Source organism: Salvelinus alpinus, chromosome 7 (assembly GCF_045679555.1).
Source record: "Salvelinus alpinus chromosome 7, SLU_Salpinus.1, whole genome shotgun sequence".
Taxonomy (NCBI): Eukaryota; Metazoa; Chordata; class Actinopteri; order Salmoniformes; family Salmonidae; genus Salvelinus; species Salvelinus alpinus.
This window is the reverse complement of record NC_092092.1, coordinates 71,883,586-71,909,586: the sequence shown is the minus strand read 5'-3', so window position 1 is coordinate 71,909,586 and position 26,001 is coordinate 71,883,586. Positions and strand designations below refer to the sequence as shown.

Below are 26,001 nucleotides of genomic sequence, written 5' to 3'. Positions count from 1 at the left end.
AATGCTTTCTCCGGTGACTTACATTCAGCCTCTTGCGAATTTAAGGAACATGATGAAACAGAGAGAGAGGAATGATACATATTTTATACATTTTTTCTTGGACCATTTTTGGGGGGAAGCCTGGCTTCATTTGGCATCCATGAATACACGCCTCTGCCATTGATAAGGGGTTACTATAACACCTATTCAGATCTCATTGTATTGTTTTAATACTTGCTAATCGCAGGGCCGGTTCCAGGCATATGCGACATAAGCAGTCGCTTAGGGCCCCCGGCCTCTAGGGGGCCCCAAACCAATTATTACTTTTTAAAAATGAGGATCTCAGTCGGGGTCTCAACTTACTATTGTGGAGAAAGTCTGTGGAGAAAGTCAAGGGGTCTGAATATTTTCCGAATGCACTGTAAATACTGTCTATTATTTCTAAAGAAATATATTATGACATATAAGTTGGTATAGAGAATAGGCCTACCCTGAAGTGCCAACCAAGTGTATCCCTGTAGGAACAATACACACTGTAGCCTACTATATATTTTGTATGGGAATATAGGCTATGTTCATACACAATACATCTGTGTCTATCCAGGTTAAAGACCTAACTTAAATGCATACATTTAAATGTTGAGCCAACAACCATATCATGTTGTTAGGGATATGTATCCATGCAAGGACCCATTTCACATCTAGAAATGGCTGCACGTTTAGGCTACACATCATAATTTAATGTGTATTGTGGGCCTGTCGATCTAGAGGCCCTGGGGCTCAACCAACCAACACACTGGAACACTGTTCTCTAGAGGCCCTGGGGCTCAACCAACCAACACACTGGAACACTGTACTCTAGAGGCCCTGGGGCTCAACCAACCAACACACTGGAACACTGTTCTCTAGAGGCCCTGGGGCTCAACCAACCAACACACTGGAACACTGTTCTCTAGAGGCCCTGGGGCTCAACCAAACCAACACACTGGAACACTGTTCTCTAGAGGCCCTGGGGCTCAACCAACACACTGGAACACTGTTCTCTAGAGGCCCTGGGGCTCAACCAAACCAACACACTGGAACACTGTTCTCTAGAGGCCCTGGGGCTCAACCAACACACTGGAACACTGTTCTCTAGAGGCCCTGGGGCTCAACCAACACACTGGAACACTGTTCTCTAGAGGCCCTGGGGCTCAACCAACACACTGGAACACTGTTCTCTAGAGGCCCTGGGGCTCAACCAACACACTGGAACACTGTTCTCTAGAGGCCCTGGGGCTCAACCAACCAACACACTGGAACACTGTTCTCTAGAGGCCCTGGGGCTCAACCAACACACTGGAACACTGTTCTCTAGAGGCCCTGGGGCTCAACCAACACACTGGAACACTGTTCTCTAGAGGCCCTGGGGCTCAACCAACACACTGGAACACTGTTCTCTAGAGGCCCTGGGGCTCAACCAACCAACACACTGGAACACTGTTCTCTAGAGGCCCTGGGGCTCAACCAACACACTGGAACACTGTTCTCTAGAGGCCCTGGGGCTCAACCAACACACTGGAACACTGTTCTCTAGAGGCCCTGGGGCTCAACCAATCAACAAACTGGAACACTGTTCTCTAGAGGCCCTGGGGCTCAACCAACACACTGGAACACTGTTCTCTAGAGGCCCTGGGGCTCAACCAACACACTGGAACACTGTTCTCTAGAGGCCCTGGGGCTCAACCAACACACTGGAACACTGTTCTCTAGAGGCCCTGGGGCTCAACCAACCAACACACTGGAACACTGTTCTCTAGAGGCCCTGGGGCTCAACCAACCAACACACTGGAACACTGTTCTCTAGAGGCCCTGGGGCTCAACCAACCAACACACTGGAACACTGTTCTCTAGAGGCCCTGGGGCTCAACCAACACACTGGAACACTGTTCTCTAGAGGCCCTGGGGCTCAACCAACCAACACACTGGAACACTGTTCTCTAGAGGCCCTGGGGCTCAACCAACACACTGGAACACTGTTCTCTAGAGGCCCTGGGGCTCAACCAACCAACACACTGGAACACTGTTCTCTAGAGGCTATCTGTTGTTTTCAACTTACTTAGGTTTCACACACCTTATTTCCTATACAGTGCACTACTTTTAGTCAGAGCCAGGCCCTGGTTGAATGCAGTTCACGGTACAGGTAATGTGTGCCATTCAGCTGCAACCTCTGTATGAAGGAATGTCTCTCAATATGATGGAGACTGGAGGCTGGAGGGCAGGCTTTGTTAGGACCCCCCAGGGGTATGGCTGTCTTCATACCCAGACAGCCCTGATCAGCCTTCCCTCCTCTCTCCCCACCACCTCCCCTCTACGCTCCTCTCACCCCACCACCTCCCCTCTACCCTCCTCTCTCCCCACCACCTCCCCTCTACGCTCCTCTCTCCCCACCACCTCCCCTCTACCCTCCTCTCTCACCTTGGTGTGAGATACCAGATTCAGTAGTGGGTTGGATGGTGGGCTGGCTATCTGTGCCATCACAACAGTCTGCAGGCCTGGATCATGTTCATAGAAATGCAGTAAAATAGATATTCCAATTGAAATGCCATGATCCAAGTGGACCGTTTGGCCACCATATTGGAGTGTGAAGAACATCCTGTGAGGTTTAGAGCTGCATACAATTGTCATTCTATTTGTGTGTGTTTGTGGCTTCAAATCAAACAGGCTGAATAACAGGCAGCAGCATGAATAAGACATCTGCCTGTCTAAACGCAGCCGTAGACTTAGGACACAATCACATATCATCTAATAATAACTGTTGCTGGGCAGATATTAAACTCAACCTACTATACAGTAAAGGAGGCGCAAACTGTCTTTCTGTCCTAAACAATCTTACAAGAGGAGGGTCCAATGAGAGTGAAACTAGCAACTGTAGCTAGGTGTCTGTTTGAAAACACATATTAGATCTCATGGTAGATCTACACAGAGCAGCCGGTCTGATGCAGAGAGAGAGGACCATACGATAAAGGACCAGATCAGTGTCAAATACAATGACCTTAGTACAGGCCTGGTTTAAGGCATATTGATATAACATTTAAAGTCACGTGGGTAGTGATACATTTAGAAGCTGATGTTGAGTGGCTAAGTATAGAGATGGCCTGTCTACAGGCCTACACAGTGAAGCAGGCTAGCTCTAGGGTTGCGTTCCAAATGGCACCCTATTTGCTATATAGGAAACTACTTTGGTCCAGGACTGATAGTGGGCCATTTGGGACAAAACTCTTTCTTCTCTTCTTTACATCCTCTGTGGCCTACAAGACTTCCTCTTTTGACTGCTTGTGACAGGAAAGGCAGTGGGTGACAAACTTAAGTCCACACTGTCTCCTCACAGTTACAGAGACACCAGGGAGGCCTGTAGAAACAGAGCCATCGCCAGTAAACTAATGCTAAGTATTTATCTCTCCACATTATTGGCTAAAAGGATGAGCATGGTGTAGCAGCTAAGGCCCATCACGAGACTAAAGAGAGGAGACTTACTGTTAACTCCTGTCTACATTCACTGAGGTTTCCTGGAGTGTGGATCTGATTCCCTTGTGTGAATTGTCTAGGAGGAGAGCCAAAGCCCTGGACCTTACTCACACTTGAGAAAAGCCTTGGACTTTACTAAAAACCGTGGACCATACTAAGACAAAAACATTGGACCTACTAAGACAAGAGCCTTGGACTTTACCAACAGAAGAGCCTTGGATCTAGAAGAAGAGCCTTGGATCTAGAAGAAGAGCCTTGGACTCAAGGCTTACTAAGACAAAACTTTGGAAAGCTTTGGACAGAAGAAGACGATGAGTTTTGAGAGTGTTCCCTCCAGGTCAGAGGTGATGGGGTGGAACGCACGTAGTCTAGCCGACTATATGAAGAGGGTGAGCGTGGACACTTCATGACCCGTGTTCTTCTGTAGATAATGCAGCTCTTAACATCATTGATTCATCAGCATTCAATTCTCATCTTTCTTGTGATTTTGATTTAGTACTGAATTGCCCATATGAATGCCAGCAGCTGATATGAAACAGATCAGGGCCTATGATGCCTCTCAGAGTATTGTATTTATTTATTTTATTTAACTAGGCAAGTCAGATAAGAACATATTCTTATTTACAATGACGGCCTACCGGGGAACAATGGGTTAACTGCCTTCTCAGGGGCAGAACGACAGATTTTTACCTTGTCAACTCGGGGATTCAATCCAGCAACCTTTCGGTTACTGGCCCAAAGCTCTAACCTCAAATCAGTAGGACTGCTGATCTAGGACCAGGTCCTCCTGGTCCATTCATTATAATCTAAAAGCCAAAACTGGTCCTGGATCAGCGCTCAGACCCAGCTCATTTGCATGCATTAAGAAAGTGAGCGTGACCTCTGTCCTGGTGTGTGACATCTCTGGTGTGTTGTGACGTTCTCAGCTGAGGCTGTCCAGCTGTGACAAAGTGGTGATGAAGACCAGCATGAACGGAGCACGCTTTCTGGTAAGTGTGTGTGTGTGTGTGTGTGTGTGTGTGTGTGTGTGTGTGTGTGTGTGTGTGTGTGTGTGTGTGTGTGTGTGTGTGTGTGTGTGTGTGTGTGTGTGTGTGTGTGTGTGTGTGTGTGTGTGTGTGTGTGTGTGTGTGTGTGTGTGTGTGTGTGTGTGTGTGTGTGTGTGTGAGGGGTTGTGTGGGTGTTAATTTGTGTGAGGGGGTTTGTTGTTATTGAGCATGTGTGTGTGTGGGTGCAGCTGCTCATGTATACTGTGATACAACTAAGATGGTTCCTTCATTTTATTTAATGATCTATGCTGTCACTGTACCGTTACAGAAGATGAAAGATGGCGACCTTCAGAAGTTTCCCACCATTCATATTCCGTAAGTCTAAAGTCAAAACTATTTAATTTCATAATCAGATAAAGTAACCCTTGTGAAGCAACTCTGGTCTCCTCTACCACACACAAACCTCCTTGAAAATCTTTTACTGGGACCATTTAATCTGGCTGTTACAGATAGTGGAAATGGACACCCACATTCAAATACAGTTGGTTTGGACATGAGTGTGTGTGTGGCTGTTGTAGTGCTGTATATGTCAGTGACTTTTAATAACTGTGATGTGGTTACCATATGTGGTCTATGTGATGCTGGAGGACGTGTAGCTGGAAATAACCTGTTGAATCTTCTAATGAAAAGGCAGAGAGAGAGAGAGAGCAAGACAGCATGAGAGAGTGTGAGAGAGAGTGTGAGAGAGAGAGAGAGAGAGAGAGAGAGAGAGAGAGAGAGAGAGAGAGAGAGAGAGAGAGACAGCATGATGGTGTGCCTGTGTGCCTGTGTGTGTGTGAGAGAGAGAGAGAGAGAGAGAGAGAGAGAGAGAGAGAGAGAGAGAGAGAGAGAGAGAGAGAGAGAGAGAGAGAGAGAGAGAGAGAGAGAGAAAGACAGCATGATGGTGTGCCTGTGTGTGTGTGCCAGTGTGCCAGAGAGAGAGAGAGGAAACAAGAAAGCGGGGGCTGAGATGGGCGAGAAAAAGTACCGAATTTGATAACATTGTGTTACTCAATGATTTTAATAAATTCTCTAGAGTCATCACTAAGATCTGTAGAGAGATCAACAGGAGTGAAGAGGAGAAGGGGTTCAGTCAGAGGTAAGAAATGCTAATCTACTAGCCTAGCATACATTTCCACCATGAGAACTCATCTCTGCTGTATGACAGGACAGTAGAGAAACACTTCACAGCCATGTTCCTCATGTCTTCACCAGATCAAGGGAACCTAAGAGCCATCAACAAGGTAAACAGAACTGTACAGTACCACGGCTCCAGACCCACAGCTACTATATCTCAGGAGAAACGTCTCCCACCCTCTCTTCATTGTATGATTGGTTTTCTCTCTGTAGATTTTGTACAAGAGGAAGATGAAGCCTGGGATTCAGAAACGTTTGTGAGTGTGTCGTGTACTGTGAAACACTCTCACTTTGACATGACATTGCTACCAAGCCACACATCCATCCACACAATGTAGAAATGTAGCTTAACATCATCAACAGAAGACCATTGTCCAAAACCATATCACTAATCAACAACCTGTAATTACCCACCTCTCCTCCCCTCCTCTCTCCTCCCCTCCGCTCCCCTCGCCACATTTCCTCTCCTCTCCTGGTCTGTCAGGATATGAGTGATAACGACTATGAGAACCCTGACGAGGACGACAGTTATATCTGTGCCTTGTCTGACCGCCTGCCACCTGCAGAGGGAGAGGAGGAAGAGGAGAGTGATGGTGACTATGAGCCTCCTCCCTCAGCTACAGAGGAGATCCCCCGCCTCCTCAATCTCCCCAAGCCCCTAGGGAACAGTGACTATATAGGTACAGAAGATGTACAATTAACCATTACTGACTGTCTTTAGGAAATACATACTGTAGGTACTATAGCTCGGCTGTGTGTGTGTGTGTGTGTGTGTGTGTGTGTGTGTGTGTGTGTGTGTGTGTGTGTGTGTGTGTGTGTGTGTGTGTGTGTGTGTGTGTGTGTGTGTGTGTGTGTGTGTGTGTGTGTGTGTGTGTGTGTGTGTGTGTGTGTGTGTGTGTGTGTGTGTGTGTGTGTGTGTGTGTGTGTGTGTGTGTGTGTGTGTGTGTGTGTGTGTGTGTGTGTGTGTGTAGATTCTGTGCGTGGAGGTCCGTCAGTAACTCTTCCTAATGGAAGGACTCCGAGACCACACCAGCGCCCTGGTCCTCAAGCCCTGGCCACCAGCCATAACACAGTGAGTGTCTTCTTCATCATAGTCTTCATTACACAATCCCTATTTTTCTCCTCTTCTCATCCTGTCTTCTTTACAGCCCCCATCTTTTCATACCACTGACCTTTAACCTTTTCATCCGCTCTTTCTTTCATGTTACCATCCTCCTCTCTTTCTGAGATCAATCATTGTTAATTAAGTTTCCAACTCTCGCCTGCTCTCTGTCACTCTCTCTTCCCCTCACTCTCTTTCTCTCGCTCCCTCTAGCTGGCCAGACCTCCCACATCCAGACTAGACCCCTCCCCTCAGAGGCCATTCAAAGCTGCAGGCAAATGTAAGTCACTCTGGCCATGTTATCAGAGATCATACGGTCTGTCTCTTAGCTGCTTGTGTTGATATTGTAAAGAGCAGGACTATTCTGTTGTGATCAGCACCATGGAAAATAAGGAACGGTTTGGTTTTTGCCCTAGCACTACACCGCTGCTCAAATAATAAAAGCTTGATGATGAGTTGGTTATTTGAATCAGCTGTGTAGTGCTAGGGCAAAAAACAAAATGTGTACCCGGGGGGCCCAGGACCGAGTTTGGGAAACACTGGGTTAGAGGTAGATTAAGCTCACAGATGTAAGATGAGGACAGAAAATCAGGACAGATGACATTTGAGTCATTTAGCCGACACTCCTACCTACTGGGACAATCAATGCATTCTATGAGGTGGCATTCAACTAGGGTAGGTAAAACCATAGAATTAAAATGACTAGAGCTGTCTTGGCCTAATCTAATTCAATGTTTTTTCCTTAGTTCAATTAAAGCAACATCACCAGATCACTTCTTTGAATGCTTATTAGTGGTTCGTTTGAGACACATCTTCCTCCCCCATCCCCAGCAGGCCCTTCTGTCCCTCTGGTCGACCGAAGCAAGAAGCCTGGACATCCCGCTCCCACCAAGAAACAACATCATCACACAAACACCAAAACAACTCCTACAAGTAACTATGCCAACTGTCTGTTGTCCTGTTGATTTAGCCTCCTAGTCTGTTTATTCAGGTCAAGTCTTTTCAATTCAATGAAATATTAATCCCCAAGGGGCAATTAGAAAGTCATTGTCAATGTGTTGAGAACCCCTTATGCTATATACTAAAGTTGCCTTGCAAAGACAAAGAAAGGTAAGCTGCCGTACGAACAGATTAATTACGGCTACTGTTGGACTAGTAGGTTGAGAATGCAATGTTTTGCCTGACTTCTGTTTTTCTTGTCTGTTTGGTGACTACCCACGGTGTCCAGGAGAGGGCAGTCCATTCAGCTCTCCCCAGCCCGCCATAGTGAAGCCACCTCAACTAAAGGGCCCAAAGCCACCAGACTATAGGTAGCCTAACCCAGACCTCTCCATTCCCATTAACCCCTTGGCTGTAACTCAACAGTCTGAAGGTGCTTCTTCCCCAACTTGGTTTTTCTATTGAAAGACAGTCTTGATGAAAACAATTAAAATAATGTAGTTTTTACCGGTTCATGTTCCTTCAGTAAATTCAGAGTGAGAATTCGAAGAGAATAATTCACTTTGGACTATTGAGATGAAGATGGAGCCAATTCTCCTAACATGTTGTACTAGCATATCTTCTCTACCAACAGATCCAGCTCCAGTAAACCTCCTGATCCTTCTTACCCACCTCCTTTAATGGTCCCCAACACAATGCCAGGCACAGGGAAGGTGAGCAGATCAATCAAACACCAGTAGTTTTACACCAGCAGAGCATTTATGCAATCCATACCAGCCATACTACTTTTCAAACGTTATTTACATATCAACATACAATATTATACATGTAATAAAGATTTGCGGAAAACTCCTACGTTTTAATGAGAATGATCAAGTGTATGTAGTTAGTGTCACTGGCCAACAGATGGCACTGTTGCAGTATACAAACACTAGGGTCATGACCACACTTCTCTTCAAATCCAATCACATTTTATTGGTCACATACACATGGTTAGCAGATGTTATTGCGAGTGTAGCGAAACGCTCTTAGGGTCCACACACAAAACCTACCAAACACAACCATGCAGAAACACCTCGTAGGTACCGTGCCTAAGAACTTAACAGCACTCAAAAACAAGTGTAAAAACTCACACAAGAGGAAACCGGTGTGTGCGGTCTAGAGTGCTGTTTTACTCTTGTTTTTGAGCAGCCTGCTAGTTGTTCCTGCCCAACCACCATGTGGATCTAGACACAATGGGTTTTCTCTTTATTTCTTTGCATTCTAACACTGTTGGTCTGTTGCTGTTCCCTGCTGTGTGCAGGGCATTGATCCTGAGTGGTATGGAGGACTGGTGACCAGAGGCCAGGCTGAAGCATCTCTCAGATGGGTTAACAAGGTCAGGAATCCCCAAACCCTCGTAGGCTTCAATAACACACGAGCATTCACACACACACAGTGTGTGTATCAACGTAGCTGTGTGTGTTTCAGGATGGAGCGTTTCTGGTGAGGGACAGTTCCAAGGGTTCTTCTGAGCAGCCCTACACCCTCATGGTGCTGAACCAAGGCAAGGTCTACAACATCCAGATACGTCACCAAGGCAACACATACCACCTGGGCACCGGCCTCATGGGTAGCGAGGTAAACAAACAGCCTCCTCTCTGCTCTGTCAGGATTCACTCACAAACAAGAATTTGACTTTTCCCCATGATTTTATTGAACAGATGGAGAGGGGATGACAGTGGGGAAAGATAGAGGTTGTGTCAAAGGGATTAAAACCTTTGCCCACACTATGTGCCGGCGCCATTACCACTAGACCAGCCAGGCCACAGAATTTCAGCTTAGCATGCAAATGCAATTAAAAACATTGGTCATCTAGCTAGCAGGCACTTTTATCTAAATTAGCTTACAGTTTACAAACAGATCTGGGACTCAGGAAAAAAATACGATTTTCCTGTGTTTTATATATATTTCAATGTTGAAATTGTGAAAATTATGCCATTTTCGTGTATGACCTGTTTGAAAAGGCCACCTGAGGTTTTTGTGGGATGTTTTTTTGCGGGAGTTTTGGCTTGCTTGGTGACCACCAGGCAGTAAATTAGTTAATAGACCAATAAAAAAATAGTTCAAAACCTCTTTGCCAATAAAATATAGTTTTTAGTTTTCCCCTCCACACTCAGACCACTCCCAGACAGTCCAAGCTAAATTCTTTCTTGAGAAATTGCTCTTTGCTAAAGAAGCAATTTTTGGTTTCTTTCAACCATTTTAATTGAAAACAATCACAGTAAGGTACTTCACTGTTACCCAGAAATGTTGATATTGAGAGAAAAACGGCTGCATTGGATTTTTTAACATATCACAGGTTGACGTTTATTGTCATGAATCTTGCCTTGGAGGCAGAACTGAGCGATTCCCGCTAGACGGGCCAGCTGCAAAGTCAAATTTGTCTATATCATAAAAATGTATGAAAACAAAAATTTGCTTTTTGGTCTTAATTTAAAGTTAGGGTTAGGCATTAGGTGGTTAAATTCTGATTTTATGACTGAGGCTTTGACCACTCTGGAGAGTTCATGACAATAAATGCCAACCCGCTAACACATCATAAACTAACCAATGGCTCTTTCAAATCTGTGTTGCTGCTGTGCTGCTGCTGCAGAGTTTTTCAGGCGTGGAGGAGATTATAGAACACCACACACACACCCCTCTGCTGCTCATAGACATGGAGAATGGAACTGGAGCACAGAGCCAGTGCTGCCTGCTGCACCCTGCACCACTCTGACCAGAACCAGCAGCACAGGAGACACTGTGTGCGTATGTGTGCGTGTGCGTGTGTGTGTGTGTGTGTGTGTGTGTGTGTGTGTGTGTGTGTGTGTGTGTGTGTGTGTGTGTGTGTGTGTGTGTGTGTGTGTGTGTGTGTGTGTGTGTGAAGTTGCATGTCGTAAGTTAAATGTAGTGAAGTTGTACTTATTATACTGGACCTTTAAAATATACCTGTCATTTTTAGGTTGTGATCATGAAACAGAAAAAAATGTATGTGAATTTCTCTTTGATAAGAAGCTATTTTTGTTTCTTTTGACCATTTTAATTGAAAACAATCACAGTAAGGTACTTAAATTGTTACCCAGAAATGATTTGATATGGAGATAAAACGCTGTATTGGATCTTTAACACATCGCAGGTTGCCGTTTATTGTCATGAATATTGTCTTGGAGGCAGAACAGAGTATTTTTCCTCTAGATAGGGTAGCTGCAAAGTCAAAATTGGCTATATCATAGAATGTTATGATACATTTGTTATTTTTGGGGGTCTTAATTTAAGGTTAGGGTTAGGCATTTGGGTTAGCAGTGTGACTACTCTGCCGAGCTGCCTCCAGGGAATGATTCATGACAATAAATGCCAATACATCATAAACTAACCAATGGGCCTTTCCATTCTATGCTGTTGCTGCTGTGTTGATCATGCAGAGTTTCCCAGGAGTGAAGATGATAGAACACCACACACACACCCCTCTGCTGCTCATAGACATGGAGAGAGGACCTGGAGCACAGAGCCAGTGCTGCCTGCTGCACCCTGCACCACTCTGACCAGAACCAGCAGCACAGGAGACACTGTGTGTGTTCTCAATGACTTTCCTGGTTAAATAAAGGGAAGAAAACAAGTGTATAAAGTAGCTGGTAAAGATTGATTTTGATTTTTGATTTGATTTGGATAAAATTTTGTCCCCATTTGGACTAATCTTCCAAGAGTCCTTAAACATTAAAATACAATTTATAATACGAACACAGTTTCACATATAACACATACTATTACAAACATACATAATATACTAACATAATGACCCAATAAATACTCAATCTAAAAAATAGTGATTCTTCATCTACTATAGTCTTACAACATTTCTATGTATTATATTTAAATAGTTTTAAAATTATGTTTACATTTATATATTGACAGGTTTCTAGTTTGCTCAGTTAATTTATTCCATTTCTTTATTGCTCTAAATCGAAATGTTATTTTGCCTATTTCTCTTTTCTGTCTGGATAACGCATAGATGGTGGACAATCTATTCCTAGTATTTACGGAATGTCTGTCTCTTACCAACTGAATGACGTTGTGAATAGAACTTGGCCGTTTTAAATTATGTATATTATGAAATAAAATAAGCATGTTTTTTTCAATTATCTTGTCGATTCATGACCAACCAAGAACACTGCGCATGACTGCAACAGAAGAACCATATCTCCACCTTAAGCATGGGAAAAACAATCCTTGCTGCTTTGTTCTGTGAATTCTGCAGCCTCCTGACTTCACTTGATGATGCATTTCCCCAGACCACAGAACAGTAGTTCACCTGACTCTCAATTAATGCTTGTGTTATTTGCTGAAGAATTTTTCCTGGTAAATATTTAGCTATCCTTCTGATTATGCATGCTGTTTTAATTATTTTTATTTTTTACATAGATTAGTTATTTGAGACGACCATGATAAGCAGTTGTCTAGCTGCACTCCCAATAGTTTGGTTTCTGCCACTTCTTCAATTTGTACTCCTCCCATACTTAATTGTATCCCATGCTGTTTTGGCCTTTTCCTAGTTGAACAGACCAACATAACTTTGGTTTTCTTGGTGTTTAAAACAAGTTTGTTTTGGCAAACCCACTCCCTGATATTCTCCAAATCTCCTTGTAAAGCTTGCTGTACCTGTTGAACTGATTGTCTTGCTGCATAAATTGTAGTATCATCTGCAAGTATAGTAGCTTGAGTTTCAACTAAGGTATAGGGAAGGTCGTTGGTATATATTAAATAAAGAAGTGGCCCAAGGCAGCTGCCCTGCGGTATTCCACAGTTTAACTCATGAGGGGAAGAAAATGAACCATTGATATAGGTGGACTGTTTCCTGTCAGTTAGATATATGACTGCACCCAATTCAATGCTACCTCCTTAAAACCATAATGCATTAATTTTGTCAAGATTATTTCATGATCCACTAAATCAAATGCTGCATTGAAATGTAAAAATAGTACACCCACAAACTTGCCATTATCCATAGCATTGAGCCACTGGTCAGTCATGTCAACCAATGCAGTGGTAGTGGAATGGTTTTTGCGATAAGCATGCTGATTGGCTGTAATCAGATCATTCTTTTCCATGTACTCCTACATTTGTCTACTCACAATACCCTCCAATATCTTACTGAGTGTAGGGAGTAGACTAATTGGTCGACTATTGGCAGGAGTAATGGGTTCTTTGCAGTTTCGCATGCTTCCATACATTTACAAACATCCCCTTTTCCAGTGACCAATTAAATATGTATCTCAGTGGAACTGCAATCTGGGGAGCAGGACAGCGAAGCAAAAAATTGTCCATAAGACCATAACCTGTAGATTTACCATCAGGTAAAGACTTAAATAGGTTTAACACCTCCTCCACTGACACCGTTTGCAGACTAAAAGAGCAGATCTTGTTGCTCATAATATGATCATCAATCCATTGGACAATAGCTTGTTTGGAAGAATGTATGTTTACATTATTGCTCAGTAATTTAATTTTCTTTGTAAAAAAATCTGCAAAATGATTGGCAATATCAACTGGTTTTGTTATTATTCTCCCGTCAACCTCCACACTAGATGGGCATGATGAGATAGATGTACCAAGTAAGCCCTTAACTGTGTTCCATACCTTTTTAGAATCATTTTTACAATCAATAAAAGCATTGTTGTAAAATAACTTTATTTTCTTTCGATTCAATTTAACTGCATAATTACGTAATGTTCTATAATTCTGTTAATCAATTTCTAATTTTGACTTTTGCCATATTTCTTTGAGAAAAAGCCTCACCCAGTTCATCATCAATCCATGGAGATGGACGGGCACCAACTATACTCTTTCTTATAGGGGCATGATGGTCCATTACCTCAGTGAGCAAATCAATAAAACATTCTGTAGCGTGATTTAAATCATCCTCTAGATAAATCAGCTCCCAGGGTACAGCAGCCAAATCATTTAGAAATAGCTCATGATTAAATGTTTTAAAATGTATTTTGACCACAATCCTAGGGGGTTTCTTTGGAACCTTGGTGTTCATGGTTATGGTCACAATATTATGGTCTGTCCAGCCCACTGGTATTGATCTGGCTTTTAAGCATTGCAATGGTATATTACAGAAAATCAGATCAATGCATGTGTCTGAACGATGACCCAACTTAATTGATGATCTAGTAGTATCATTAACCATTTGTTTCAAACCACAGTTCTTGGCATATCTCGTCAATTTTGTTCTATTAGAATTATTGTGATCCTTACAATTTATATTAAAATCACCAAGATAAATACATCTCTGTTGCTATCTGTGGCCTGGTCAAACCCAGTACATAAGTCATTCAGAGAGAATAGAAGAGAGGAAAATAGATTTTTATTAGGAAGCCCATTCACAATGGAGGGTTTATTATATGTTGCATGTCGTAAGTTAAACGTAGTGAAGCTGTATGTATTATACTGGTATTCTCCTGTCAAGTGTTTGATTACAAGTGTGAATATGTGGACTATTATTGTTGGTCCCTATCCAGTTCTATAACTCATTGGCTCTATGCTTTCCACACACTTCCACCTTTCCTCTCTATCCTCTCCTTCTTCACCTTCATTTCCTCTCCTTTTCCTCCTCCCACACTCCTCACCCTGAGGTCATGTTTGGCCAGGTCACCCCGTTCCACTCTGTTCAGAAAGGCCATCTTGTCTGGGTGGCTGAAGTCACACAATCAGGACACACTGTCTCAGCTGGGACCACACTGTGAACAGAAGAAAAAACTAACAAAATAAACACATTGTAAAATAAACTTCCAAGTCAAAAGAAGTGCACTATATATGAAACAGTAGGGCACCATTTGGGGCGCAACAGCTGTCCCCGAGGCTGTTGTGTGTCAAAACATTATGGGGTCCTTGTGATATTATGTTGTAAATCTGTGTCTCTCTACCCTCTGCTGGGAGATACCAAGACACCCCACCCAATTTAAACTTATCCAGGACCATGTGGAAGAATTAGAAAAAGTTAGCAGTGTGACAAAGCTGGCCTAGCTCTGAGCACTTTTTGAAAGGGGTTTAAAATCAAAAGAACTGAGTCTACCAAAATGTAGGATGTACTATTAAGAACAGTTGATTAGTTTAACTGAGTGTGGCACTGCAGTACTAGAACAACAATGTGGACTGTCTGAAGGTTCCCTAGGTAGGAGAGGGTTGGGGAACACTGTAGTGGATAAAGGAGAGGGTTGGGGAACACTGTCGTGGATAAAGGAGGGGGTTGGGGAACACTGTAGTAGATAAAGGAGGGGGTTGGGGAACACTGTAGTGGATAAAGGAGGGGGTTGGGGAACACTGTAGTGGATAAAGGAGGGGGTTGGGGAACACTGTAGTGGATAAAGGAGGGGGTTGGGGAACACTGTAGTGGATAAAGGAGAGGGTTGGGGAATACTGTAGTGGATAAAGGAGGGGGTTGGGGAACACTGTAGTGGATAAAGAAGGGGGTTGGGGAACACTGTAGTGGATAAAGGAGAGGGTTGGGGAATACTGTAGTAGATAAAGGAGGGGGTTGGGGTACACTGTAGTGGATAAAGGAGGGGGTTGGGGAGTACTGTAGTGGATAAAGGAGGGGGTTGGGGAACACTGTAGTGGATAAAGGAGAGGGTTGGGGAATACTGTAGTAGATAAAGGAGGGGGTTGGGGGACACTGTAATGGATAAAGGAGGGGGTTGGGGAACACTGTAGTTGATAAAGGGGGGGTTGGGGAACACTGTAGTGGATAAAGGAGGGGGTTGGGGAACACTGTAGTGGATAAAGGAGGGGGTTGGGGAACACTGTCGTGGATAAAGGAGGGGGTTGGGGAACACTGTAGTGGATAAAGGAGGGGGTTGGGGAACACTGTAGTGGATAAAGGAGGGGGTTGGGGAACACTGTAGTGGATAAAGGAGGGGGTTGGGGAACACTGTAGTGGATAAAGGAGAGGGTTGGGGAATACTGTAGTGGATAAAGGAGGGGGTTGGGGAACACTGTAGTGGATAAAGGAGGGGGTTGGGGAACACTGTAGTGGATAAAGGAGAGGGTTGGGGAATACTGTAGTAGATAAAGGAGGGGGTTGGGGGACACTGTAGTGGATAAAGGAGGGGGTTGGGGAACACTGTAGTGGATAAAGGAGGGGGTTGGGGAACACTGTAGTGGATAAAGGAGGGGGTTGGGGAACACTGTAGTGGATAAAGGAGAGGGTTGGGGAACACTGTAGTGGATAAAGGAGAGGGTTGGGGGACACTGTCGTGGATAAAGGAGGGGGTTGGGGGACACTGTAGTGGATAAAGGAGAGGGTTGGGGAACACTGTCGTGGATAAAGGAGAGGGTTGGGGAACACTGTCGTGGATAAAGGAGGGGGTTGGGGAACACTGTCGTGGATAAAGGAGGGGGTTGGGGGACACTGTAGTGGATAAAGGAGAGGGTTGGGGAACACTGTCGTGGATAAAGGAGGGGGTTGGGGAACACTGTAGTAGATAAAGGAGGGGGTTGGGGAACACTGTAGTGGATAAAGGAGGGGGTTGGGGAACACTGTAGTGGATAAAGGAGGGGGTTGGGGAACACTGTAGTGGATAAAGGAGGGGGTTGGGGAACACTGTAGTGGATAAAGGAGAGGGTTGGGGAATACTGTAGTGGATAAAGGAGGGGGTTGGGGAACACTGTAGTGGATAAAGAAGGGGGTTGGGGAACACTGTAGTGGATAAAGGAGAGGGTTGGGGAATACTGTAGTAGATAAAGGAGGGGGTTGGGGTACACTGTAGTGGATAAAGGAGGGGGTTGGGGAGTACTGTAGTGGATAAAGGAGGGGGTTGGGGAACACTGTAGTGGATAAAGGAGAGGGTTGGGGAATACTGTAGTAGATAAAGGAGGGGGTTGGGGGACACTGTAATGGATAAAGGAGGGGGTTGGGGAACACTGTAGTTGATAAAGGGGGGGTTGGGGAACACTGTAGTGGATAAAGGAGGGGGTTGGGGAACACTGTAGTGGATAAAGGAGGGGGTTGGGGAACACTGTCGTGGATAAAGGAGGGGGTTGGGGAACACTGTAGTAGATAAAGGAGGGGGTTGGGGAACACTGTAGTGGATAAAGGAGGGGGTTGGGGAACACTGTAGTGGATAAAGGAGGGGGTTGGGGAACACTGTAGTGGATAAAGGAGGGGGTTGGGGAACACTGTAGTGGATAAAGGAGAGGGTTGGGGAATACTGTAGTGGATAAAGGAGGGGGTTGGGGAACACTGTAGTGGATAAAGGAGGGGGTTGGGGAACACTGTAGTGGATAAAGGAGAGGGTTGGGGAATACTGTAGTAGATAAAGGAGGGGGTTGGGGGACACAGTAGTGGATAAAGGAGGGGGTTGGGGAACACTGTAGTGGATAAAGGAGGGGGTTGGGGAACACTGTAGTGGATAAAGGAGGGGGTTGGGGAACACTGTAGTGGATAAAGGAGAGGGTTGGGGAACACTGTAGTGGATAAAGGAGAGGGTTGGGGGACACTGTCGTGGATAAAGGAGGGGGTTGGGGGACACTGTAGTGGATAAAGGAGAGGGTTGGGGAACACTGTCGTGGATAAAGGAGAGGGTTGGGGAACACTGTCGTGGATAAAGGAGGGGGTTGGGGAACACTGTCGTGGATAAAGGAGGGGGTTGGGGGACACTGTAGTGGATAAAGGAGAGGGTTGGGGAACACTGTCGTGGATAAAGGAGAGGGTTGGGGAACACTGTCGTGGATAAAGGAGGGGGTTGGGGAACACTGTCGTGGATAAAGGAGGGGGTTGGGGGACACTGTAGTGGATAAAGGAGAGGGTTGGGGAACACTGTCGTGGATAAAGGAGGGGGTTGGGGGACACTGTAGTAGATAAAGGAGAGGGTTGGGGGACACTGTAGTGGATAAAGGAGAGGGTTGGGGAACACTGTAGTAGATAAAGGAGAGGGTTGGGGAACACTGTAGTGGATAAAGGAGAGGGTTGGGGAACACTGTCATGGATAAAGGAGGGGGTTGGGGGATACTGTAGTAGATAAAGGAGAGGGTTGGGGAACACTGTAGTGGATAAAGGAGAGGGTTGGGGAATACTGTAGTAGATAAAGGAGAGGGTTGGGGGACACTGTCGTGGATAAAGGAGAAGGTTGGGGAACACTGTAGTAGATAAAGGAGGGGGTTGGGGAACACTGTAGTGGATAAAGGAGGGGGTTGGGGAATACTGTAGTAGATAAAGGAGGGGGTTGGGGGACACTGTAGTGGATAAAGGAGGGGGTTGGGGGACACTGTCGTGGATAAAGGAGAGGGTTGGGGAACACTGTAGTGGATAAAGGAGAGGGTTGGGGAACACTGTAGTAGATAAAGGAGAGGGTTGGGGAATACTGTAGTAGATAAAGGAGGGGGTTGGGGGACACTGTAGTGGATAAAGGAGGGGGTTGGGGGACACTGTCGTGGATAAAGGAGAGGGTTGGGGAACACTGTAGTGGATAAAGGAGAGGGTTGGGGAACACTGTAGTAGATAAAGGAGAGGGTTGGGGAATACTGTAGTGGATAAAGGAGGGGGTTGGGGGACACTGTCGTGGATAAAGGAGGGGGTTGGGGAACACTGTCGTGGATAAAGGAGAGGGTTGGGGAACACTGTCGTGGATAAAGGAGGGGGTTGGGGGACACTGTCATGGATAAAGGAGAGGGTTGGGGAATACTGTAGTGGATAAAGGAGGGGGTTGGGGGACACTGTCATGGATAAAGGAGAGGGTTGGGGAACACTGTAGTAGATAAAGGAAAGGGTTGGGGGACACTGTAGTGGATGAAGGAGAGGGTTGGGGAATACTGTAGTAGATAAAGGAGAGGGTTGGGGAATACTGTAGTAGATAAAGGAGAGGGTTGGAGAAGACTGTAGTAGATAAAGGAGAGGGTTGGGGAGTACTGTAGTAGATAAAGGAGAGGGTTGGGGAATACTGTAGTAGATAAAGGAGAGGGTTGGGGACACTGTAGTAGATAAAGGAGAGGGTTGGGGAATACTGTAGTAGATAAAGGAGAGGGTTGGGGAATACTGTAGTAGATAAAGGAGAGGGTTGGGGAATACTGTAGTAGATAAAGGAGAGGGTTGGGGGACACTGTAGTAGATAAAGGAGAGGGTTGGGGAATACTGTAGTAGATAAAGGAGAGGGTTGGGGAATACTGTAGTAGATAAAGGAGAGGGTTGGGGAATACTGTAGTAGATAAAGGAGAGGGTTGGGGAATACTGTAGCAGATAAAGGAGAGGGTTGGGGGACACTGTAGTAGATAAAGGAGAGGGTTGGGGAATACTGTAGTAGATAAAGGAGAGGGTTGGGGGACACTGTAGTAGATAAAGGAGAGGGTTGGGGACACTGTATTAGATAAAGGAGTGGGCCCAGCGAGGTAAAGAAGAGAGATACAGTCTGTCCAGACCCTCAGCCACAAATTTGTTTCCATCCCTGTTTGTGAGCATTTATTCTTTGCCAAGATAATCCATCCACCTGACAAGTGTGGCATATTAAGAAGCTTGTGCTGGGGACAATAAAAGGCCACTCTAAAATGTGCAGTTTTGTCACACAACACAATGCCACAGATGACTCAAGTTTTGAGGGAGCGTACAATTGGCATGCTGACTGCAGGAATGTCCACTAGAGCTGATGCCAGAGAATTGAATGTTAATTTCTCTACCATAAGCCGCTTCCAACGTTGTTTTAGAGAATTTGTCAGTAAGTCCAACCAGCCTCACAACCGTAGACCACGTGTAACCACGCCAGCACAGGACCTCCATATCCAGCTTCTTCACCTGCGAGACCAGCCAACCGGACAGCTGATGAAACTGTGAATTTGCACAACCGGAGAATTTCTGCACAAACTGTCAGAGTAAAAAGACAGTGTCAGCAATTTTTTTCTAAGAATAACACTAGATACATCATACAGATGCTTAATAACGCTAGCTACCATACCTGATATATTTTCCACGTCTTTAATCATTCTCTCTAAATCCTTGTTGATGGTCGCAGGATGAAGGAGAATCGGCCATCTACAAACCCCCATATATTCTCATCAAGATTCGAATCACTAACATTAGCTAGTTAATAGCTAGTTAATTAGCGAGCTAACATTAATGGTTCCAAACAACACTGTAAATTATTAATGAACGTACCTAACTGATTGTGATAAATACGTATACGGTAAATAAGCATAAGGTATGGACATGGATGAACTGGTTTATACATTTTCAAATCCTTTTTATTTTTGTGACATTTGATTGACAGGTTCACGTAGCTAGCTGGCTGGCTATCCGTTGCTAAAATGTATCCAAACAAATGAAACAGTCTGTGAGCTTGTCGTATCTGTAACATTCGTCGCATGGAGGAAGAGAGGAGGACCAAGGCGCAGCGTGAAAAGTATCCATTTTAATAGAATACGTTAAACAAACAAACAAAATAACAATAAACGAGAATAACACGAAACGAAACAGTTCTGTCTGGTGCAGACACACAAAGACTGAAAATAACCACCCACAAAACCCAACAGAAAACAGGCTACCTAAATATGGTTCCCAATCAGGGACAACGATTGACAGCTGCCTCTGATTGAGAACCATATCAGGCCAAACACAGAAAACCAACACAGAAATAGAAAACATAGATTACCCACCCAACTCACGCCCTGACCACACTAAAACAAAGAAAATACAAAAGAACTATGGTCAGAACGTGACAGTATCAAGCTTGGTTTAAATAACACAATTTAGAGTACCTTAATAAAATAAGCACCTTCTTATTTATGAATATTTAAAAGTGAAGGAAATAATACTTAGGATGCTCTAGCTAGCAGTCTCTTCCTTTTATCTTGGTAAATTGTTTGTTAGCAGAAAGTGCACGAATACTGAGGAACACATCTGTGGCTCGTAGAGCCAATAAAGCAAATTGAAGTTGAATTAAAATGAGAGAGTACTGTAGCAAAGGGGGGAGTGGAGCAATTCCAAGGTAACGTAATTATGCTGAGACTCTTAACAAACCATACAACTCTATGCACAATGATTACTTCGAACAATTTACACATTTACTGGAAAAACTGCAGACATGCAAAGTTTTGTAACAGAATTGCAATAAAATCTCCCTTAAATGTCATGATGTGTGTTTTGTCCTATATTTATATATATATTTTTTTTAAATAGCCCCCGTCCCTGCAGGAGGCCTTTTTTTTCACCTTTATTTAACCAGGTAGGCTAGTTGAGAACAAGTTCTCATTTGCAACTGCGACCTGGCCAAGATAAAGCATAGCAGTGTGAACAGACAACAACACAGAGTTACACATGGAGTAAACAATAAACAAGTCAATAACATAGTAGGGGAAAAAAAGAAAAAAAAGAGAATCTATATACAATGTGTGCAAAAGGCATGAGGAGGTAGGCAATAAATAGGCCATAGGAGCAAATAATTACAATTTAGCAGATTAACACTGGGGTGATAAATCATCAGATGATCATGTGCAAATAGAGATACTGGTGTGCAAAAGAGCAGAAAAGTAAATAAATGAAAACAGTATGGGGATGAGGTAGGTAAATTGGGTGGGCTATATACCGATGGACTATGTACAGCTGCAGCGATCGGTTGGCTGCTCAGATAGCAGATGTTTAAAGTTGTTGAGGGAGATAAAAGTCTCCAACTTTAGAGATTTTTGCAATTCGTTCCATTCGTTTGCCTTTTGGTAGGCTGTCATTGTAAATAAGAATTTGTTCTTCACTGGTTTGCCTAATTAAATAAAGGTTAAATCAAAAATAAAGAAATAAATCAAATGTTATTCTGTGGAAATTGTTTAAAGTAGTCCTTGTGCATAGGGTTCTATGGTTTGTTAAACTTTGAAATCAATACTTTTTGTTTGGTATACCTTTAAGTGACAAATGAGTCTAAGCATAATTCTGTTACAATGGAATTGCCCAGAACCAGAGTCGGACCCAGCATGTCCTGGCATTTGAGAGTGGATCATCTCTCATCATAGCCCAAAAGAAAATACTATATGGGTTGTTCCACCTCAAAAAGCACAAGAAAGAGGATTTCAACACCAACCATCTCAGATTGTTTGGAAATAATTTCTGTAGTTACTAACAGATACGATTAGCATTCCTGAAACATTATTTTGTTGAAATATAATTTGATCTCTGATAAATTAAGCTAATTGATTGCACTCAGGTTGGCTATTTTAATTTATAGGATTCAGAAAATATTCAATAAACATAAATAAATAAAATAAATAAATACCCAACATCTGATTTGGACCAAACTTATTCCTACCAATGAGTAAGACACGAAGGAGTCCCCCAAAAATATCAACAACTCACCCACCGACACCCCACACTCGATGCCAATCCCACCCCAACAACCAGTAAACAGTATCAGTTGGCTCTCTATGTTTGACAAGTAGCATGAAGCTGTGGATTGTAGTGTTGCTTTTCCATACAATGTAATGTATTCCCTGTGAATCTGGAAATGTTTTTTCTCCTTGTTCAGAGCAATTAGTAATTGAAGTTGATTGCATTATTAACCCATAAAGTAGTGTGAAAGTATCAGGTTTTGACCACTAGATGCCACTGTTCTGGCTCCTTTTTAACTTTGGTTAGAAAACCAATCGATTTGGCTCATGATGAAAATAAATTGTGTGGTCATCCTCACAATTCATGCCAGTCCTCCATGAAAGCAATTCAGTTTGTCCATCTCTTAGCAACCTAATACTTCAACCCAACTCTCCTTGAATAGTCCAACAAGTGGCCGCTCTCTGAGAGGGCGATCCCTATGGTATAATTCTCATGTGAAGACTTTTCCTACATGCCCAAAACTTTGATGGAGAAATGGGCTAGGGACTAAAATGTTGTGAGAACCCTAATAGAACCCAACCCCCTTACCATTGCAAAACACTATACAGTGTGTGTTTGGGACTTTTACCATTAAAGACCATTATAGACCATAACATGGGCTCCCGAGTGGTGCAGCGGTCTAAGGCACTGCATCTCAGTGCTAGAGGCATCACTACAGACACCCTGATTTGAATCCAGGTTGTATCACAACCGGCTGTGATTGGGAGTCCCATAGGGTGGTGCACAATTGGCCCAGCATTGTTGGGGTTTGGGGGGTGTAGGCCGCCATTGTACATAAGAATTTGTTCTTAACTTACTTGCCTAGTTAAATAAAAAACATTGAAACCATTAGAACTGCTGTATCCTAAATCTGCCAGTATACTAGCTTGGGTTTGCTCCTATCAGAACCCGGCTAGGCGAAGTGAATGTCTGTGCCTCGCATAATCCCTTTTAAGATAAATAAATACATCTTTAATTAGTGCCAAGGTGGTCTTAGTCGCGCAATTTTACATCTAACTAAGATGTTTGGTGCACTATTTCTCAAGTGAAAAAAAGGTGCATGAAAGCTAGTCGTCTCTTGTTGAACGACAACAAACACTTCATTGAAGAATCCCGTCCATAGTTCCCACTACTACTATGAGTATTACTATTGACCAATCAGCGACTAACGGTAGTAGACTTCGGTTATCGAACTTCAACTGCCGGAAAAAAACCTTCCAAACACCCAAACAAACAAAAACATCACAAAATGTAATCATAATATATGTGCAAACTGTTTTGACTGGAAAGCATGCGTGGTTTGCTTGTTCACCAAGAATGAGCCAACAGTAACTAATCCAGACCTTTTTTGAAGGGAATAAATTACACACGGGGGAGGGGGGGGGGGCTGGGTTGTTCTTGGACACAGATGAAGCATAAAAGAAGGACAAACTGAATTGCCTTCATGGAGGACTGCTGAAATGACATGGAATGACTCATATATGTTTAACAGTTTTGCTTTCTCTCCTCGCCCCTACCTGGGCTCAAACCATGCACCCTCTGCACACATCAACAACTGCCTCCCAAGAAGCATAGTTATCCATCGCTCCACAAAAGCCGCGGCCATTACAGAGCAAGAAACAACTACTTCAAGGTTTCAGAACGAGTGACGTCGCCGATTGAAACGCTATTAGTGCGCACCCCACTAACTAGCTAACCATTTCACACCGGTTACATATGCAATTGCCCAATGTTTTAACGTCTGTCAAACAGTTATTCAATTAAATGTGAGATATTTTGGCCTTACTGCTATTATTTCAGTGTTCGCTTTATCCAGACTTTTTCAGGGACTCCCCGAAACGTATCTGAGGCCCCTGGGGGTCCTATAGTGGGTCCCGACTTCTTGTGCAAATCACTGGACTAGAGGAAGTTGTATGGCTGAATAGTGCAACATTCTGTGGTCTGTTTCAATACCCAGGAGATAAGCCTGCCTGTAAGGTCAAGGCGAAGGTTCAATGTACACTAGACTAGAACACACAGTCCTGCTTTTTGTTTTTTCAAACAGGCAGAGAAATAAGCTACTTCTGTGCTCACTGGGGCTATTGTGGCGTTTCCTTTACTACACTATGAGTTTTAGACCATAGCAGTACTTCCTACTTTGGCACTCTCATTGTCGATAGAAGATGTTGTTCTGCGAAATGGCAGCCACTAAAGGCTTCTCTGAACGTTGAAACCACAGGTTCACCAACTTGCAACTCCCACTCCAAAACAATCGATTCCTCGACTCCTTGCCCGTCGACTCCCATTTCTGTGTGTCAAGCTTCTCGACTCCTACAATTCGGCATTTTTGCAACGGAGGAAACTAGTTTTCGTAGGCTACTTCCGAGAACACAAATTCTCATGTATTTCACAGCAAAGAGCGAGCTAGCGAGAGAGAGACTTGAGATAGGGGAGGAGTACAGTCAGGCATGTTGTCCACCAGGCAGACAGTTAGAACTGCATCGGTAATCAAAATATTTGTAGGCTATCGCAGTGCTGTATTTTATACTTTTGGTGAATTTACGAGGCAGATTACCAAAGATATAGCCAACTGTCTGCCTGCCCTGATCCACTCACTCCCTCGCATGCTCTTTCTCTTCGCTATGAAAAACGCTAGTGTGTGATTGGTCTTCGGTCCGCTGCGTGTAGAAAATATCGGCCTACTTCTTAGGCTGACTCCCACTCCTTTCTAAGAGGCTGGCTGTTGATGTCCTAGGCAGTGGCGGTTCTAACTTGTATGGCTCCCTGGGCGAACCCCCCTTCAGCGCCCCCCGCCAACAACAACAAAAAAGCACCACTCTGCACTAATTGTCATTTTGTATTCAGACATTTGGAACAGCACAAATAAATAATCATAACGTTTAAAAATATATACAAAAATAAGACTCATAAATATAAAAAAGTAACAAAGACAAATATAAACAAATGTGTGTTGGCACTCGAGCATCAATACATTACTCATCCCCCAACACCGTCAACCAAGAGTCAAGACTAAACCAATTCACCTTGGTGCTGTGCAGACTGCTTTTATATTATTCTTAACGATTTCGCACGAACCAGAAAAAAATTCAACAATATGTCTGTGAAACTATATTTTCACAGTATTATGAAGGAATTGTGGTTTATTTGGTAGCATTTCGTAGTGTGACTCATTTGACTAATTGCAGTAGTACTGTACAAAATTAGAGGTGCACTATTTGATAGATCCCCCTGCTCACCCTACCCCGGGATCTCAAGCAGCAGCTCAAATCAGCAGGATGGGGGATGTTGTTATTAGGAAGGATATCTACCACGGATAGCTCAAATAATTATTATGATCACACTTCATCAATTTAAATATTATGGGGACACCTATACATTTGGCAGTCCAGCACGAGTTATTAGTGTAGCATATTATTGTCTAGACATGACATTGAAATATCTTCACGCCTAGAATACAAACCTCCAGCCTTCCGTCATAAGAGTCAATTGCATTTGAAAAATAAAGAATTACAGGGGGACACTTTGGGAAAACGAATCCTGTGTGAATCGTCCTCAGAAATACCCACATGCCTGAATAATAATTGCATAATCAACGTCTCTAGTAATACACGCCCGAATAGGGCTATAACATGGAAAATAACAGGTTAACCCATTTAGAATGCGCCCCATAATCCCATGGGATCCGTCATGGATGCACACAGCATAAATATGATGTTAACATTATAGTTCCTACACATCACCTTCTATATCCAAACCAAATAGGTTTTTATAGGTTAAATTGATAAGCAAATTGGCAGAATCATGCTCATGTTAGTCCTCTAGAACGCAGGTGTAGTCTTCCTAGTATGACTCTGAAATAATGAGGTGGTGTGTACGTGTGCGCGCATCCGATTCAGCGTGTTTGGGAGTCTTCGACTCCAACCACCGGAGTCGGAGTCTACTCCAAAAACCAT

At 43.8% G+C, this 26,001-nt stretch overlaps 1 protein-coding gene across 2 annotated transcripts; it reads left to right on the top strand.

Moving 5' to 3' along the window:
• Nucleotides 1-3,333: 3,333 nt before the first annotated feature.
• Nucleotides 3,334-11,846, top strand: lcp2b (lymphocyte cytosolic protein 2b). Of its 2 annotated transcripts, none has more exons than XM_071411582.1 (16): nucleotides 3,334-3,875; nucleotides 4,413-4,475; nucleotides 4,801-4,847; nucleotides 5,548-5,610; nucleotides 5,727-5,755; nucleotides 5,862-5,905; nucleotides 6,133-6,328; nucleotides 6,620-6,720; nucleotides 6,964-7,030; nucleotides 7,585-7,683; nucleotides 7,979-8,060; nucleotides 8,324-8,402; nucleotides 8,993-9,067; nucleotides 9,160-9,309; nucleotides 10,325-10,475; nucleotides 11,133-11,846. In XM_071411582.1, the coding sequence occupies exons 1-15, from the start codon at nucleotides 3,798-3,800 to the stop codon at nucleotides 10,445-10,447; spliced, it is 1,296 nt and encodes a 431-aa protein (XP_071267683.1). In that variant the 5' UTR covers nucleotides 3,334-3,797; the 3' UTR covers nucleotides 10,448-10,475; nucleotides 11,133-11,846. The 2 variants fall into 2 exon arrangements, with proteins under 2 accessions (XP_071267683.1, XP_071267682.1); XM_071411581.1 differs by having other exon boundaries at nucleotides 7,582-7,683.
• The last annotated feature ends 14,155 nt before the right edge of the window (nucleotides 11,847-26,001 follow it).

What these genes read in the sequence shown, in the direction of transcription:
- lcp2b (XM_071411581.1), top strand. Translation starts at nt 3,798, where the DNA reads ATGAGTTTTGAGAGTGTTCCCTCCAGGTCAGAGGTGATGGGGTGGAAC. An exon ending in TGGCCACCAGCCATAACACA is followed by an intron (nt 6,721 to 6,963) that starts GTGAGTGTCTTC and finishes CGCTCCCTCTAG; the next exon opens with CTGGCCAGACCTCCCACATC. An exon ending in CAATGCCAGGCACAGGGAAG is followed by an intron (nt 8,403 to 8,992) that starts GTGAGCAGATCA and finishes TGCTGTGTGCAG; the next exon opens with GGCATTGATCCTGAGTGGTA.